This window comes from Globicephala melas, chromosome X (genome assembly GCF_963455315.2).
Source record: "Globicephala melas chromosome X, mGloMel1.2, whole genome shotgun sequence".
NCBI lineage: Eukaryota > Metazoa > Chordata > Mammalia > Artiodactyla > Delphinidae > Globicephala > Globicephala melas.
In genome coordinates, this window is record NC_083335.1 from 88,389,067 (window position 1) to 88,408,975 (window position 19,909).

Here is a 19,909-nt window from a genome sequence, read left to right on the forward strand (position 1 = left end):
CTGTTAGAGGCTGACTGCACTCCATTGCCAACGAGTGCGTCCTTGCTCAAGATCAGGCAGGGTGCTAAGCAAGTAAAGAAGGCAAGGCAGGGTTTCTCCATCAGGGCGTTTTGGAGTTTAAAGATGACTCTGCCGATGAAGTGATTAGAGAGCAACAAAAAGTGGTTTAACCCTGAGGTCGGTGCTACGGAAGTTTGAACTGGGGACAGGCCAGTAGGATGGGAGAGGTCAGGGGGAAAGATGGGACTTTATCAGGGCCTTGAAGGAGGGGGAGAGTGTAGACCAGCCTTCAGCGGGTGGGGAAGCATGGGGAAAGGTGGCTGGAGTCTGTGTCCTGTCTTCCTCGGGATGGCAGAGAAGAACCATACGGTGCCTCTTCCCGCTTGAGTCCCTCAACAGGAGCATGTTTGTGCTTAGAGGCCATCCACTACGTCTTGATTTGATTTTTATCTTCCAGTATGGCCCCCCTGGAGTCTATCAACCAGGCCAGATAACAGACCGGACAGTTCTCAATGTAGATGGTGGCTTGTCAGAGAACCGAGTGTATGGCTGCCTGTTGGATAAATACAAGGTAAGTCACGTTTTATTACTGTTTCCAGTGTGACTTCCCTGGAACCTGGAATGTGGGGTGAGTTACGTGTTCTGCTTCTGGGAGACTGATTGTGAATGAAATCGATGAGTTTATAAATGTATGTGTCGCAGTGCTGTTTATCAATAATAAACATGCTTAAGTGCATGTATAAATATATGCATTGCACTGCCATTTGGTAGCACTGCATTGCTAAAAGAATGTTTTAAAATGTTAATATTGAGCGGTTGTCTTTTGATTTGATTTAAACATTTTGGTTATGAATGATATAATTGATTCTTTTAAATTTCTTTTTCCCTTTGGGGGTGGATGCCAATGTCTTTGGGGGGTCTGTGGTGTCAATGTCACGTTCCTTTGTTTTAATTAGCTAGGAAAAGTAGACCAAGAGTTTTACAAAGATAGTGACCTGTCCATAGGAACCGCCATCAATGTGTGGGGAAGGAAAGTGCTCCTTTGTGACTGTGATGAATTCATGAAGACTTATTGTAAGACTAAATATGGAATTGGTAAGTGATACATCGGTCAGTTAGAAAATAATATTTAAAACTTAGAGTCTTTGTTCCCTAGTTAGGCTTGATCTGACTTTTGAGTTTCAAATTCTAAGCTCATAATAGCTACCGTTTATTGAGCATTTGCTAACTGCTGGGCATCTGTTGTCTTATTTATTCCTAACAACAATTCTAGAAGGGTAGGCTCATTATCCCCATTTTAGAGGTGAAGAAACTATGGCGTACAAGGGGCTTACTTGTCGAAGGTCATGCAGCAAGTAAAGGGTGAGCCAAGACTTGAACTTGTCTGCCTGATGCCAAAGGCTTCCATTTGCCCGTATAGCCCCCTGCCTCACTAGCGTATGGGGGCAATGCTTTGGTTAAGCAACTGAAATGGAAATCCAAACACTTTTCTTTTCACTGAATTCTTGCTTACCACAGAGGATATACTTATTTGAGCTCTCTGGAGAATTGTGCCAATCTGCTCTACCTTTCCTGGTGAGGCTTAGCCAGGCTTCCAGCTTCTCTCTTCTTAGATATCCATTCCATTCAGATCAGGTTAACGCAGTTCAGAATGAAAACCAGTGATTTATTAAGCACCGACCACATGCAGGTCATTGCAGTAGACAGAGGAGCTGCAGAGTTGTGTAAGGAGTTTCTAGGCTTGAAGGGGAGCAGAGACCTACTGCATGTTACACGGTGTTATAAGAGTCACAGAAGCAGGTGGAGGATCGGAGGTGAAACCTGAAAAACAAGCCCCTCCATTTGTTAAACCTGCCGGCCAGCTCTTCCCCCACCTGGGCCCTCTACCCCAGGCTCCAGGTACCTACCGGTGCTTAGCGAAGTGGGGTGGTGGAAGTTGCCAACCTCCCAGACTGGGGTTTGGAGCTCTGATGGGGGATGTTTACCCCTCTCTGAACCTTGGAGTATTTCTATGAGCTCACTTCCTGAGCGATGAGTTGGAAGCCAGAAGCAACCACAGCTTCCTAAAAGACAAGGTGCTTTGTCTTTAGAATGAGACGAGGCCCACCTTACGTGTCTTGGTGTCCCCACTGTGTCGTATTCCTGGCCTCCTGGGAATCTTTATATTATGGGAGAAGGCACACAGCATACAAAGGGGCTGGAATAAAAAAGAATTTCAATTTCCCTCCTCTGTGCATTAAGGGAACTTGTTCCACAGCATCTGCGTGCCAGATTAGTCAAAATGGAGCCAAATTGGTGGCCTCTTCTTATATTATTTTCTAAAATTAGTCCTATTTAGTGGACACAGTTGAGCATATTTGTTTTAGGGACTGAGGACAAGAAGCTGCCAGGAATGTGCAGGTAGTGGCTGCTGTAGAGAAGCTGCTAGTGACCCTTAGATATTTGGGAAGGATAGTTTGCTTTTTAATAAATGTAAGTGCCTATTCAGAATCAGCAAGTCTTCAGTGTAGACTTGGAAAATTTTTAAAAATGATATATATATGAAATGAGTCACTGAAGACATTTATTTACCTGTGTCCTACTGAAAGATTGCCTTAATTTAAAGGACGTGGTATAGGTTCAAAACATCATATGATCCCTTAAATAGCAAGTCCAACATTCGGTTGATGTTTGTCTGTCAGCTTGATTTTGAGAATATAAAGGTCGCGTTTGGGAAAATGAACGTTAATGCTGGAGAGACACGGGACACTGTTAGTCTTTTAACGGGTTTGCGGGGAACTTTCAGAGGCAGAGTAAATCCACCGGTGCGCTCCAAATCTAGCCATCCTCGGCGTTTATCAGCTTCAAATGCCCTATGGTCCATTTCAGTTGAGCCCTAGTGCTTAATTTCTTTCTGCTCACTTCTTTTGCTCACTCTATAGACTTACTGTACTACGTTAAAAAAGTCATTTGTGCCTTTAAAGCTAATATAACGTGAGCATTATGCATTTAAACAGAAAATTATGCAAATGCAAAATTATGATGCATTTTATAGTCATGCTGACTTTTTATATTTCTCATAACATATGTTAAAATACCCCATTTAACAGACACTATTATTACACAACATTTCTTGAGTAACAGCAGTGTACTTAATGTAACTAATGACTGGAAATTATATCCATGATTCAGGGTGGAGGGGAGTGAATCAATATTCTCTGATAATCTTTACATTTGCTTTTCCTGACTTTTGGTAACATTAAATTAATAGACTTAATGTTACTTAGATACAGTTACTTCTGACATTTTAATTTTTTTGTAACTCATCTGGTTGTAAAAATTCATGAGACTGACCAAGTTTTATACATTATATTTTGGTATCCTTGAAGCCCAAACCAGGACAAAGTCCTGGCAATAACTGTGGTCACATTGCCTTCCTTGTCAGTAATTGTGGTCTCCACAGGAAGGAGCTGAAAACTGCCAATGACACAGCTAGGGACCTAGGAAGCCAGGGGGAAATTTCTAATGCAGTATACAGCCTGGGTGCTTCAGTACCTTCTCTTACCTAATGCCGCCCCAACATATTTTGGGGGAGAAAAATGGCAGACAGACTAAGAGATGGAGTTGGCCACAGTCCCAAGAATTGTGCATGAGTAAGCTTTCTATTATATGGAAGCAGAGGGCTTGATAGAATTCCAAGAGATATATGTAACCCCTGCATAAAACCCAATCTGACTCCTAAAAAGATGAGATTGTTTTGTGTATTTAAGGATTCTAAAGAGAAGGCAACTTCTTCCACAAAACAGTCCAGTGTGAGTCCCCCACTAGGCAGCTTGGCCATCCCGCTGGCCCTGGCTTGTCTGCCGGGGCGGGAGCTTGTCACTCCCTCATTATTTCATGTGCATGAACACGGACTGGCAGATGGAGGCCTGTCGGACTTTCCTGTAGCCTGAAGGTTGGAAAAGGCTCCAGGGGCTCTAGCAGGTGTTTCTTTCACTGAAGAGACAGGGATTTGAATGTAAACTGTTCTTACCTAGAATTCCTGTCTTGGGTTATTATTTCTTTGTCTATAAGAGGACTTTCTTATTATCGATTCTTAGTGGTTGGGACGGCCAAACTAGTAATAAGACCATTCATTCGCATTGTTCTCGAATGCTTATTAGGCTATACCGACATTAAGGATAAGCAAAAAACTTAAAGCACCTTTAATTTTGTGGAGTTGTTTATGGCCGCCTCTGAAGTCTTGGTGTTAGAAGCAGCAGGCATCCAAGATGAGAGTCTAATGATCATTTGAGCAAATTAGCCATCCCAAGGTGCAGCGACAGAGGTAGAATTTGCTTCTAGTCTCTCCACGTGGCTTTGATAGAGCTAACAATTTCACCTTTTTTTTTTTAACCTCTCCTATGAAGTGAAGAGGGTTGTGGATTAGATGATTTCTAAGGGTTTTCTAGCTAGAGCTAGAAAATTATGTGATTCACTAATTATTTGACCCAAAAATGAATGTCCCACCAAAATCATTTGACCTGGGTATTGGGTACAAGCAGAGGTGGATTTACCTTGAAGTTAATGAAGCTTAAGCTTTAGGGTTCTTTCTTTGCAGGGGCCCCACTCCAAGGCCCTGGGCCTAATTTTGTCTTAATTATTTGACATTTTTAGTCTTAAAGAGCTTCTCCCAAATTATATAAGCTTTAAACCTGGGTCCATATCTGGGTTACTAGTACATCAGAGATGAACTTCGATGAAGGCTCTTTCCAGAATCGTTTCCAAATGAGATGATGAATCGTAAATCACTGTGAAGGAGCATTAAGACATATCCTTTAAAAAAATCTATCACCTCTCGGTAAATTTGTTGCAATCTGGTCAGTGTGGATGAACATTCAATATATATGTTTTTACAAGTCTTTTGGAATTAGAGGAATCAGACTATTTGAAAGACAGATGTGTCTCAGGATCCATCAGAGTGTCAGTTTAAGGAGATATTTGGGAAGATGCTTTGTAAAAAAAAAAAAGGTATACTTTTTCATTAAATATTTTTTTAACACCTAAAACATGCAGGATGCTGGGGTGATGGAAAACCAAAGACAGAAAGTTATTCAGGTGCGAGTTCAAACCTTTGTGAATATACGCAATTACCCAGAAAAATGAGATCTTCAGTCAGGGTATCCAAAAACACTGGGTTGTTAAAAAAGTCAGACATGGTGGAGTGGAACAGTTCTCAGCATTTATACACTAGATGGCACTGTGGGTGCAGAGGAAAGCTCTAAATTGATTCTTTTGTTACTTAAATCTGTGGCAAAAATTATGTAGTTGAGAAAACAACACTGTGTTATAAAACCTGTAATTTTGGGGGGAGGTGTAGAATGCATTCTTAATTACTGTGAGATTCAATATGTGTCCTCTTGGTTAGGCTGCGTAGATTAGTATATAGAGTTGTATGCGGATGTCCCCTGTTAGAAGAAACCAATCATGCCCCAATTTTCTAATAATCATGTAGAGCTCTCCCTGCAATCCCTATGGTCCTTTTCCTAAAATGAAGGTACCAGTTAGTGAGTGGCGTGTTTCATGTAACAATTAGCAATGAAAGGGTCTACTGTAATTCTGCCTAATTCCAAGATTTGAACTTTCCTCTTTATTACCAAAGCTTCTCTTTAATTGCCACAAAAATAGCAATAGGAGAGGCTCACCAGTCACTTCCGTACCGGCAGTCTGGCTGCCCCCTTTCACTGAGTCAGTGAGAAAGATTTGATGGCATTCTCTTTGCCAATATGTCTTCTGTAAGCAGTTTCTGTTAGGATGGAACAATACTCTTTTGGGGATTATGCTTGAAGAGATTTCACACAAAGGCTGTTAGGAAGTCTACGTAAATGTGAAAGTTGAAAATGTTTTCAAATCTGAGTTAGAAACAGCCTCAAACCCTTAGCCTTTTGATCAATCAGTACAAAAAAAACCTCCCTCAATTTTAAGAGTTAGGTTGCCTTGGATGACAAATTGATGCGAGAGGTATGCACTAAATCTGTACTCTTCCTTCTATTAGAACTCTGGCAATGGAAAAGGAAATCTTTGCTTATGTGAACCTCCTTTCACGCACTAATGGAAACGCCTATGGGATAGTCAACCTTGGGGAAGAGGTAGAAATTAGATTCCATGGGTTGTTTCGTTTTGTTGCTTTGTTTTGTTTTGTTTTAAGAAAGACCCTGACATCTTCTTGTCCATTTGTGGTGTGACAAACTCAGGTGACTGGGATGTGTTGAGTCAATGTATTATTTGCTTTGGAGAACACACTTGCTTCTCAGAGACTGTACAGCCTCACAAATGAGTACCAACAGCTCCTAGGCTATTATAAACATGTCTCTCCTTCTTCACAGATGACAAACGAATAAAGAAAGTCAACAGTATTTACCACTTACAACTCCCTTTGAGAGTAGGCAGTGGCTGTTTTAAAGCTTTTGTTCGTTTGTTTGGTTTTGGTTTTAGTCCTTATTTATTTATTTATTTATTTATTTTTGCTTCATCACATTTCAGTACGATTGCAGTCTTTACTTGGGCAATAACAGAAGCACCCTGGAGTGGTGGTTGGTGAGAAGAAGTTTTGTTTTTGTTTTTGATCTAGACAGTGAAGTGTCATGGCCTGGAGCTGAGTTGGAAGAAAGGGGGAGAGGGTTTAAAAAGTGGGCACAAGAGGAGGGGACATCAGATGGGGAAGGTAAAGCAAAGCACTTAGGAGTCAGTCCTGTTTGGAAAGGAATTTGATTAGTGACTGTTGACTAAAGATAAGACAGGGCTACATTACAGGTTAAAACATGGCATGGGTGGCATAAAGTTCCAAGTTTGAATTTTCCTATCATTGGAAAAATCAGGGAAGAACAAAAAATATTCTGAAATGGGGATGCGACGACAAAAGATAAATGTTTACTTGTTCGACACAGTCTCTTTTTTTTTCTTCCTTTTGAACCAATGGCAACTATTGAGTGAGTTTTGTGGTTTTTGTAAACACGATTGAAACCTACCCTCCCAGGATTTTGCTGTGTTTTGTTTGAAAGAGTTTAAAATAGTCTACAAAGATCTCATGTTCATCTTGAAAACATAACAAACCTTTCAAAACAGCCATAATCAGGGCAAAAAAAAATATTGATGTTTCATCTGCCTTTGTTTTGTTATAGAGAACTTTACCTCGATTTCATGCAAGGCCCCACCTCCTCCAAATATAGAAAGGAAATTTCCACGTTACACCGGCTTTGGTTCTGAAGAGGATTCTCTCTGCTCCTGCAGAGGCCTCGTGCCCACACCTCATCAGAGGAACGTCATGGAAAATGACAGGTGCTTGAGGGAACCACTGTTTTAGTCTGATCTTTCCCAAATGTGTTCAGGGTTTATAATATTGTCCTCATGAAAAAACAGATGACACTTAATTTGTCTGATTTCAAGTCCAGGGACATGTTGTTATACCTTTTTAACGAAGTTGATTAATATGTAAGTATTAACAGGTTCTTGCTTCAGTGGTTATTTTAATTTTTTCCAGCTTTTTGAGAAATAATTGACATATAACATTGTATAAGTTTAAGGCATGCAACATAATGATTTGATATATGTATGTATTGAAAAATGATCATCACAGTAAGATTAGTTAACATTCATCATTCTCACATAGTTATAGTTTTTTTTCTTGTGATGAGAACTTTTAAGATTTACTCTCTCAGAAACTTACAAATATACATTAGCACTAACTCTAGTCATCATGTTGTATGTTATGTTCCCAGAACTTATTTATCTTATAGCTGGAAGTTAGTACCTTTTGGTCACCTTCACCCAATTCTCCCCTGCTCCGCACACCTCTGGCAATCACCAGTCTGATCTCTGTTTCTATGAATTTGGTTTTTGTAGATTCTACATAATCTACATATAAGTGAGATCATGCAGTATTTGTCTTTCTCTGTCTGACTTATTTTACTTAGCATAATATCCTCAAGGTCCATCCATGCCGTCGCAGATGTCAGGATTTCCTTCTTTTCTATGGCTGAATAATATTTCATTGTGTGTATGTATCTTATATAAATATAGATATATGTATACACACACACAGACACACACACACACACACACACATATATATGCTTTTATTTATCCATTCATCTGTCAGTAGACACTTAGATTGTTTCTCTCTTTCAGCTATTGCAAATAATGCTGCATTGAACATGGGGGTGCAGATATCTTTTTGGGACAGTGATTTCATTTCCTTTGCATATATATCCAAAAGTGAAATTGCTGGATGATATGGTAGTTCTATTTTTAGTTTTTTGAGGACCCTCCGTACTGTTCTCCACAGTGACTGCACCAATTTACATCCCCACCAACAGTGCACAAGGGGTTCCCTTTTCTCCACACCCTCACGTTGAGTGGTTATTTTAATGTGTCATCTGGAAGCTACTAAAGCCATATTATCCACAATCTATATTGCCTTTCCATGTATATGTGTATATATATGCCTTTCCATATATATATCTCCTCAAGATGGTCCCTAAGAAATGGTATAGAGTAGGGGTCAGCAAACTTTTTCTTAAAGCGTCAGGTAGCAAATATTTTCTGCTTTGCAGACCATGCGGCCTCTGTCACAACCACTTAGCTCTGTCATTGTAGCATGAAAACAGCCACAGACAATATGTAACTACACTCCGATAAAACTGTTTATGGACACTGACATTTGAATTTCATATGATTTTCACATATCACAAAATATTATTCTTTCGATTGTTTTCAATCATTTAAAAATATAAAAATCATTCTTTGCTCATAGGCCATACCAAAACAGGTGACTGGCTGTATTTGGCCCGTAGGCTGTAGTGCTTCAGTGATTTGTAAGTGTTTTTTAGCATGTTATTTGGCAACTAACGTGGTTTTAATTTGAGAGATTTGGTTGAGTTCAGTAACCATAGCTTGCTCGTGTGGTGGAATATGATTTCAAAAGGTGGACTTTCAGAAGTGTTCCTAATATATATGAGGAAAAATCTGCCTCTGAGTCATGTGTATAGCTGTGAGCACTGCCCATGGCTACTTTTTGCTTCTTCAGAGAATGGAGGCCCTGGAGAAAGAAGTCAGGGGAGAAGAGTGGTGGGGAAATGTTGCAGATGCTTGAATAGGATGCGGGCTAAACACCGAAGTCCTGGCATGAGGGAAATAGTGGGTCAGGAGAACCTGTGGAGAAAAATGATAAAGGGAACATGGAGTAAGAGCAGGAGGAGGAGAAGAACAAGACAGCACCCTGAATTTGATAAAATTTAATGGCATCAGATACCATTGTAGAATATTTTGAGGTGGAGAGAATAGTTTTGCTCTAACTGTAAACATGGTGAAAATATGTTACGAATTGTGTAGAATGTCTAAAAGGCTGCCTTTGCCCTGACACGATGTCCTTTGTCTTTTAAGAAATAATCTTTTATTTGTAAGGACTTGGGAGTTTTGTTTTTAAGTTTCAGAGTTGATGCTACTTAAGGTGTGGCCTCCACACTGGTTAGAAATACAGATTCCCGTGCTTCACCCCAGACCTATCAAGGCCCAATCTCTGTGCGTGGGGCCTGGTACTGTGTTTTAACAAGACTTCCAGGGGGTTCTGGTGATGGGCACCAGGGTTTGAGAACCACTGATTTCGATCATATAAGAGGGACACCAACTCATACTCCATCCTCCCTTATAGGTAGCGGTGTTTACAGTGAAGTTCGAGGGCGGGACTTTTGATGGATACTTTTCACTAACTGCTGTTTTGAAGGGCAGCCACCAAAGGAGGTGGGCAGAAAGAATGTCCCTATTGTAAAAGGAGAGAGAATTTTTCTTATAAGTAAACAGGATGAAACACGATCCAGTGTGTTACTTCTGGAATCCAGGGGGAAAAGATTTCCTTGTGGGTAGTTGCCTTAGTCTCTCTTTCTGTCTGCACCATGTCAACTTGCCCACAGAGCACTGACTGTAGACAGCATTCCACGTTCTTGTCATGCTGTTGTGGCCAGAGGATGGTGGTACAGGCACGAATGGGTCTAATTTCTTTTCATTCTGTCCACTGCTTGTTCTGTGCCAGGAATACACTTCCCTCAAGCTCCTCCCACACAGTGACCTTGTTTCCATAGAAACTGGCACATTCAGCTGGAGACTTATACATGAGTTTGAATAACCCAAGGTTTTAAAACCGTGAGAACCTAAGGAAGATGATCTCACAAAGCATACAAAGAACAGTTTCTTAATGCAAATAAATAAACCGTGAATTGAGACGTGCAATAGTACATGACATATATTGATTATATATATATTGCTATTAAAAATGTACTGGCCGCTTATTGTTGTATGAGGTTAATGGTGATCTACTGTGAGACATTGGAGGAGATAGTTTCAAGTTAAAGCGTATGAGGTTTTTGATGGAATGAAGACCTTTTTTGTCTGGGTAAAAATTCTCTGTGGTGGCCTGCTGGGCAGATTTTCTAGTCTGACTTGGGAAAACCAGAAGAATATCCTTCTCACTGCACCTGGCTGAATTAGGTACTTTGTTCTCTGTGTGCTCACAATACTCTGCTGATCATACCTCTAACAATAATAATATTACTGATAAAAAGCAGTTTATGGTTATGGTATGCTAACTACAATACTTGATCTCATTTAATCCTCAAAACAACTTCATAAAGTCGGTAATATTATTGTACCCATTCTTCACATGAGGAAATTGAGGCTCAGAGAGGCTATACAATTTGCCCAAGCTCATACAGCTAATTTTTAGTTGAAGTAGGATTTGAACACAGGGAAGTCTGACTCCTAGAGTTCACCTTTCTTGCCCCAGAATCTGTACTTATCACGGTGTGTGGCAATTACTAGTTTATATCGAGACCAAGCGCTCCGTGAGGGCAGGGACTGGCTTTTTTGCTTCTCTTAGAGTTAGAACAGTGTTGGCTATGTACTTAGGGTTCAATAGATATTTTGTCCGTAAGAGGACGAATGATGAATAAGTGAGTAAATAGAATGAACATTCACCCTTTTAGTTCTTAATGATGGTTAGAAGAGACGGATGACTTCCTACCAGGAAGGCTATTATCCCAGACTTGTGCTATTCATAATCATATAGCATCTAAAAATTCACGGTTTAATCTTAATCTCTGACTGTTTCAGATATTGTTCATCTGTTGTCTCCATCAGTCATTTTTTTTTCCTCTTTAAACAAGTTTTCCCCATCAATAATAATAAGCCTTCATGTCTCTTCTAACCATAAGACTATAGCTATAGCTATCTTTAAGGTCCTCAGCAGGTATGTAGCCCTGGGTGAGCCATTCATTTTCTTAGTCAGCGAATATTTACTGAGTACCCACTATGTGCTGAGCACTGATCTTGGGACACATCAGTGAACAAAACAGATACAAAGCCCTGCCCTCATAGAACTTACATTCTAGCTGGGGAGGCAGATAGTAAACAATTAAGGTAATACATAAGTACATTCTGTAGTATATAGAAGGTATTAAAGTGTCATGGAAAAAATAAAGAAGGTAGCTATGAAAAGAATAAAGGGGACTTGGAATGTGGGCCTGAAGAGCACCCCTGGTTTCAATTTTAAGCGGTGTGGTCTGGATGGACTTTACTGAGGAGAGGAAACATGTTCTAGGCAGAAGGAACAGTCAGTGTAAAGACCCTGAGCAAGGAGCAGGCTTGGGATGCACAAGGAACAGGCAGGAGGCTGACAAGGATAGAACAGATGAGTAATGGGCAGAGTAGACAGATTAAGAGAAGTAATGGGCGATCTGATAACATAGGGCCTTGCAGACCATTGTCAGGATTCTTTTGACTTCAAGTGATAAGGCGACTCATTGGGAGATTTGAGCAGAAGAAGAGTGACTTGATCTGATTTACATATTAAAAGAATGACTGCAGATGCAGTGTTGAGCAAAGACTGTAGAAGGGCAATGGTGGAAGTAAAGACCAGTTAAGAGGCTACTGCAGTAGTCCAAGAGAAAAGTTATGATGGCTTCATGAGGGCGAGTACCATGAAAATGATGAGATATAGCAGATTCTGGAAATATTTTGAAGGTTGTGCCAATAGGATTTCCTGGCAGATTGGATATGAGGTGTGAAAGAAGAGAGGAGATACAGATGACTCCCAAGATTTCTCCAACTAGAAAGATGGAGTTGCCATGTAGTGAGACGGGAAAGACTATAGTTAGAGTAGGTTTGGGGCAAGAGCAGAAGTTCAGTTTTGGAACAAGTTAAGTTTGAGATGTCAGATGTCAAGTAGAGATGTTAAGTTGGCCATTGGATATACGAGTCTGGGTTCCGGGAGAGAGGTCTGAGCTAGAGATAGAACTTTGGAAATCATCAGCATGTAGGTAGTATTTAAAGCCTGAGACTAGAGGAGATCACCAAAGGAGTGAATATACACAGAGAAGTGGATGACCAAGTTATTCCTTGTTATCCCCAGGACACCCCAAATAAAGAGATTGAGGAAAAGAAGAGGAACCAGCAAAGGATACTGAAAAGGAATAAGCAAGGAGGTAGGAGCAAAACCAAGAGAAAATACAGGATCCTGGAAGCCAAGTGAAGCAAGAATGTCATGGAAGAAGGAGTGATCATTTGTACCAATTGCTGCTGATTGGTCAAGTTAGACGCAAAAATGGAATTGGAAGTCCATTGGAATTGGCATTGTGGAGATAGATCATTGTTGACCTTGACAAGGGTAGTTTAGGTAGAGCTAACCTAATGGAAGTGGATTTAAGAGAGAATGGGAGAAGAAGTCAAGACAGTGATTATAGATAACTCTGGGCTGTGTGTAGAAAAAGTTAAGACATGGCTGGACCTAGGAATTTATCATTTGTTTTGAGACAACGGTATTCAGTAAACACATTTTAAAAAACCAGTCAAGAATACAAGTCTGTACAGTGCTAAATTGGGTGCCACGCATAATGGTCGGTGCAGGAGGCGTGAATAGGTGGTCAGCTGGGTGGGCAGCCATGGTCAAAGAGAGCTCTACTGATTGGGGCCCAAATGGATGGACAGGACTCTGGACAGGCATAGGACAGGATGAGGGTGTACCCTGGGGGAGGGGATGACACCAAGCGAAGGCCTGGAAGTAGAAACAAGCACAGTGTGGGGCACTAAGTGAAGTGGCTTGTGTGACTTGAGTAGAGAGTGTGTCATTGGCAGTCATGACAAATAGCTGTATGTGTAGGTATTTGAACCTGACTATCAATGGCCCAGGAAGCCAGATTGAGCAGTATAGGTGGTATGATCAGAAGCAGGGAAAATGCTAAAATTTTTTTGAGTGCTGGGCATATTGTGATAAAAAGAGTGTTTAGAAAAGTTTGATGATTAGCTTATTAGCCAAGCAAATGTCTGAAGCTACTTGCAAGTGTTTTTCAAAGTGTGCTCTGGGGATGACTTCATCAGAATCTCCTGGGGAGCTTATTAAAAATGCAGGTTTCTGGAGCTGCAAGCTAACTACTGAATCCATACCTCTGGGGGTAGGACTCTGGATTCTGTATATTTAACAAGCTCCCAGGTGACTTTCATACATGACAAAGTTTGTGAATGACTGGTCTAAAGATTTTGTTTGAGTAGATTATATTCCTGATTGATAAGCTGTCTAGAACACTAGAATTAGGTTAAAAAAAAAGGGCATATTAAACATGAAAAATCCATACTTAACATACACTCTTATACATTTATGTAAGTTCTAAGAAGCTAAATTTGCAGTTGTATTCATTTGGCCTGACATTAGACCTCATTCAGTTGTTTGAATGATATTTCAGGCATCTGTAAAAGTATGGGTCTTTCATGAGAGGGGATTACCAAATCTGTTTGTTACTTTTAAATCCAATTATGTACCAGAGAAGATGGTTGAGAAGGTATAGCTGCCCTCCTCCCCTATGCTGTATGAGGTCTGCCTGACGCCTGGGAAACTAGGGACTAAGAAAACAACTATGGAGATCTGGCTGTTTTGCCAGGGCTGCCCTGGGGGTAGCCTTCCAGATTGCTACTTCCCATCTCACTTGAGGCCTCAAGCTATGAATCATGGCACCATGCTTTTTCAGCCCTCCTTCCCTGGACAATCAAAGAAAGGAGCAGAGAAAAGCACCTTCTGCCTCTGCAAATCACAAATAAGTGTTCTTGTTTGTTTGTTTTTAAATCAGTGTGATCACAAGGAAAGAATGAATTTCAGCGTACGAGACTGAAAGTGAGGACCTCTCTGCTTAGAGTTGTGACAGGGAAGGGATGAAGTACATGGTTTATTTTACTCTCTGCCTCCTTGGGGTAATGATTTTGATTATCGGAGACCTCCCAAAGGGTTCAGTATTTGTCATGAGGTCCACTTTTCACTAGCTGATATCCACAGACATGCTTCTGCTGGCAGACCATAAATAAATTTCTTCCAAGACCAGGCAATCGATTTTGGGAACTTCTGATTCTAGAACTCGATCCCATCTTTATTCTTCTAGACTATTCACGCACAGAATTCTAAGTGCAAATTCCAATCTATACGGATCTTATAAAAACTTTCTACAAATATTTGAGCACTTAGAATGTAAAAAATGTTGTCTTAGACAATGATTAATAAGATGCAGTCCTTGCTTTCAGAAAACAGACTTGTAAGTAATGGTGACTTATGATACGGGTGATAAGTGTTATGAAAGGCAGGTCTATCATGTTTAATATAGCATTTGAAAGGGAAAAGGTAAATTTTCCCTTGAAGGGAGTTAGGGGGCTGCTGGGGAACTGGGAGAGTGACTCAGCGAGGAGACGATGTGGGGTTTGAAGAAAGAAGAGGAATGGGCATGAGAAAGTGGGCAGTGCAATGGGGAGGTGGCTCTAGGCACCAGCAGAGCGCAGCCTCTGGCCTACTCAGGCAGTGAGGCCCAGGTGCTGTGCTTCTTTTGCTGACATGATTGTGATTGTTGACCAGCCTCGTGAGTAGGGAACAACCATGTAATGCAGATGGTTTGAGCAGTGTGTTTATGACATCTGTTTTGGGTACATTTTCCCAATGTGTTACCCTGGACATCAAAAGAATAAGAGATATTTTAATAAACTGAGAAAATGCCTCTGCATATAGATTTAGAGCCTTAGTAAGAAGATGGTAGAACTTTTTCAACCTCTGAGAGTTTATGCTACTATCTTAAAACCATAGCGCACCTGGGGGATGGGAGGTGGGTGAAATGGGTAAAGGGGGTCAAAGGTACAAACTTCCAGTTATAAAAAAAATAAGTCACGGGGTTGTAATGTATAGCATGATGACTATAGTTAATAATACTATAGTTCGTATTTCAAAGTTGCTGAGAGAATAGATCTTAAAAGCTATCATGACAAGAAAAAAATTTTTGTGACTAAGTGTGGTGACGGGTATTAACTAGACTTATTGTGGTGATCATTTCACAATATATACAAATATCAGATCATTGTGTTGTATACCTGAAGCTAATATAATGTTATATGTCAATTACATCTCAATAAAAAAACATAGCATACCTCTTGCAGGTTTTTTTACACGCATAATATGTGGAAGATTACTTGTATAATGCTATAACCCTCGTTTTTCTTCCATTTAGCTACAGCAACATAAGCAATACACTCCGGTTTTTTTGCAAAACTAATCACACACAAATGTGCCGATGTGGAAGGGACGTTTGCTATTTCATATTTTCTCAGTGATGACACAATTTCAGTGTTTGAACCTATGGAGAGGAATTCAGGTAAGAGACATACGTCTCATAGCAGTTTCCTCAGAATAATTAACTGTCTCTTCATGTTGAAAGGGACTGTGGTCTGATTTTTATAGCCTAGATGATCTAAGAGAGTGGCTTTCATTTTTTTTTTTAACCACTAAAGTTCATTTTACAAAGATCTCTTAAATGCGAACCCAGGCATATAAAATGATAAAAGAGGAACAGTTTTGGTTGGCTCAGGACTGGGGGACTTGGGACATCTCCTTTTGGACACTCTCCCTACTTCCTCCGTGGCTTCTGAGGCACCTCTGTGGAATCCAGCGGCTTCAAAATCATGGTCTGGCTACCACCAGTTCCATGCACAGCTAGCAAGACAAGAAGAACTGTGTATTCTTGATAGTACCACATACGAAATTTTTGTCTAGTTCTAGGACAAGAATCCCAGATTAACAAATTTAATCTTCAGAGTCTATTTCCCTCCGGCTGTTGAGGCTGCTGCCAAGGTTCCAGCTGCAGGGCCCACGGAGTGCCTCTCTGCAGTAGACTGATAGGATGGCCATTGCTGAAGAGAGCCATTGATTTTGACTTAACGAATTATGGAACTGTAGGGTTCTCTTCTTTGTCCCAACACGTTCAACATTTTTATCTGTGCCAAAGACACACGTTTGAGAAGAATAATCAATGGTGTGCTGGTTAACCGGCTCTCTGAAAAAATTTTAAAAGCTCTATTTTGTACTGTTTGTCAATTTCCATGATGCAAGTACCCAAACCATGGCCAATTTCAAGCAACCAACAGTTTTAACAACTGGCTTGCAAAATCCCTTGAAAATTTAACAACCAGCCCTTATGAGCTGGTATGAGCCACTCAGCACACCAATGAATAATGAATAATTTGTATAACTAAGTCAGGGTCCACGGTGATTTGAATAATGAGTCAAATCTTAGAATATGAAATCAAATAGGGATGAATATAAAGTCATGCTCTTGAAGGTCAAAAAATCAACTCTCTACATCTAGAATGGGGACAATATGGCCAAACCAATTGCAGCATTCATAAAACAGAAAGGGTGACGGCAGTCAACTATAAGCTTGCTGGTAATAATAGCAGTCCTGATTGAGTACCTACTATTATACTTAGAAGATCTTTATGAGGTTACGTTTTGTGTTAGTTCAGGTCCTCCAAGAGGCAAACCCCAAGATGAGATTAAATGTACAAGAGATTTATTAGGGGAAATGCTGGTGAGGGAAAATGTGGCAGGAGCCAGAAGAGGCCAGGAGAGCCATCAGACTGAAGGGCATGTCTGATTCCTGTGAAGGACAGAGGAAAGGGAAAAAGGGGAAGGTGAAAAGGGAATGGTGACTGCAGTGAAACTCTGAGAAAGTTTTGCCAAGGCTGACTGGGAGTCCTGGGGCCAAAGTCACCAGTCGGAGGAGCTCCCATCTTGCAGGAATGGGCCTGCCTTAGTATCCCTGCCTTGCTCAGTCGTGTGTTGGCAGCAGCCTCTGGGAAGCATGACCTCGGCACAAATCTGGGGATGGATTTCAGAACATAGCAGTTGGAGCCTTCTCTCAACTTTGTTCCCCACAGCAGGCAATCTGAGAAGTACATTTTCATGGCCCCCCACAAATATTATTCCCATTTACCAATGAGAACTCAGAGGGGTTCAGAGAGGTTAAATGACTCCTAAAGATCATCCAGCAAGCAAGTGACAGAGCCAGGAGGGACTCCAGCTCTGTTTGGCTGCAAAGGCTATGTCTTTCCACCACCCCTGGTTTCTGCAAGTGGTAGGAGTGTGATGAAGCTGATCCCCAAAGCTCATCTGGTCTCAGCTTTGAAGATTTCAGTTCATTTTCGGTTAGAAGGTAATGGAGTCCCACATTCAACTCTGCTCACTGCTTTCCAAGAGCTCAAAAACCAAATAATACCCAGAAAAGAGCAGAGGAAATGGTGAGAATTCTGGAAAGTAAGAAAAATGAGGCATCGCTAAAAGAAGCAAATATATTTTGCCTGTAGAAAAAAAGAGTTCAGGGGACTCCCGTAGTTAATCTTCAAATAATTAAGTAAGCTCCTTTCCGGAAATAGTGCGTCTTACATTTCATCTGTATGTCACCAGAAGTATAAGGACAAATAGGTGGAGATAAGCTCAGGTGAGAAATTTTCTACCTGGTACTGTTCAGGCAGGCTCTAAAGATGTTCCTGATGTCCCAGTTTCCAGGATGCTGCTGGGCATATAGCAAGTCCTCGCTAAGTGTTTATTTAAGTGTTTGGACTGGGGCGAGAAAAGAAAAGGCTGGAATGCCATGCCACTTTTCTTCTTTACACACTCATCTAGGAAGTCTCATTTCTTCACCCACTGCCTCATTCTTCCCTTAAGTACTATACACAGTATGAGTTCACAAGTTCACAGCTAAGTTGTATGGTCTGTGTTTGAGCATGAAGTAACTCTAAAGGCAAGTTGTACTGTTCTTTTTTTTTTTAAGTCATTTATTTAATTTGTTTGATTTTTGGCTGCGTTAGGTCTTCCTTGCTGCACGTGGGGTTTTTCTCTGGTTGCAGCAAGCAGGGGCTAGTCTTCGTTGCGATGCACAGGCTTCTCATTGCTGTGGCTTCTCTTGTTGCAGAGCACGGGCTCTAGGCGTGCGGGCTTCAGTAGTTGTGGCACACGGGCTCAGTCGTTGTGACTCGCGGGCTCTAGAACGCAGGCTCAGTAGTTGTGGCGCACGGGCTTAGTTGCTCCACGGCATGTGGAATCTTCCCGGACCAGGGCTCGAACCCGTGTCCCCTGCATTGGCAGGCGGATTGTTAACCACTGCGCCACCAGGGAAGCCCTGTACGGTTCTTTTAAGAACAAGACCTACTCAGTAACTTTTTTTCTCTTTTTCTATAGGGAATACTGGTGGGATGTTCTTAAAAAGAATTCGTGTTAAGAAGCCTGGACAAGAAGTCTTTAAAAGTAAACTCTCAGAATATATCAAGGCTGAGGAGCTATATGTTGGAGCCAAAGTGAACGTGAATGGCTACCTATTTCTTTTGGTCAGTGCTGATGTGTATACCTTAAACTACATGGAGAGGAATTCAGATAAGGTGAACTCACTTGGTATAATTCTTGACTCACCTCTCAGCACTCTGCAGTCTGTGTTTTTCTTACTCCAGGCCTTTTCTTCTTCATCTCGCCACCAGTTTTACATTGTGCTTTCACACATGTGGGCATGAATAATGGATCTGCACGACTTGGCCACAGGTCCCGTCACAGAGGCCAGGGCCTGGTCTCCTCTGTTTATATGCTGGGTTTTCCACTGCCCAGCATCATGGATGCCAGGCACAGGCAGGAGGCAGGCCCAAGGTTGAATCAAGTTTCCTGGGTTTTCTGCTGACACTAACAATGTTTTCAGAAAAAAATTCAGCAATGATCGGAAAGGAAGACAATCTGGTACCACACACTGTGCTGTCCCAGTTAATTGGCACAGGCCTGCAGAGAAGGCCAAGACCTAAACAAACAGAAACCCCAAGGGAACCTGATAGTTGCTGGGATTGCAGCTTCCCATAACAGGAGCCACCTGAGGCCTAAATGGGAATCCAAGGACAAATTGGCAACAGTGAGCGCCAAGAGTTTTTTCATTTGCAATAGTATGGCACGTGGGTACTATCACTAAAAGTTCCATTATGGCAGTGCCGTTCAGTAAAAATAACATGTTGACAAAATCTTGATTTTTAAGTGTGGACTAGTCTGGTGTGCAAACACGTATATTTCAGAACCATTGCCTACTATTGAAGAATCTATCTAGAAATGATGTATTTAAAAAGTCTGCCTGAAAATAATAATATTTATGTGCCATTTATATAGATATAGTACCAATTCCATTTCATTTATATGTAAAATGCTCGGGGTAAGTTGCTAAGATCAGTCTCACTGTGTATAGCACGTTACCCGGATCAGTTTGGGTCCTCTGAGAAGCAGATACCAAGACAGACTTAGACATGCGAGAGATGTCTTGGGGGAAATGCGTATGAAGGATAAAGGGGGAGGGAACAGGAGTAGGTGGGGAGACTGGGATGTCGGTCTGATCCCTGAGAAAGGAGAGGGAAGGAAGAAGAATGGGGTGGGAAGAGCCTCAGACACAGCATAGCTCTGAGAAAGTCTGCACCAGACCAATGGGGAGCCCTGGAGCAAACTAGCTATCAGAGAAATCCCATGTCAGGCAGGAATGGCCCAGCTCTGGTGCCTCCTTTCTGCTCAGTCACTGGATGGTAA

At 41.3% G+C, this 19,909-nt stretch overlaps 1 protein-coding gene across 1 annotated transcript in view; it reads left to right on the forward strand.

Annotated features, from left to right (window-relative positions):
• EFHC2 (EF-hand domain containing 2) overlaps nt 1–19,909 on the forward strand; it is a 203,088-nt gene that overhangs the window by 97,474 nt on the left and 85,705 nt on the right. Inside the window, 6 exon segments of the mRNA XM_060292248.1 lie at nt 458–571; nt 957–1,095; nt 7,140–7,296; nt 15,540–15,567; nt 15,569–15,683; nt 18,545–18,741. Coding sequence (XP_060148231.1) covers nt 458–571; nt 957–1,095; nt 7,140–7,296; nt 15,540–15,567; nt 15,569–15,683; nt 18,545–18,741 — 750 coding nt within the window.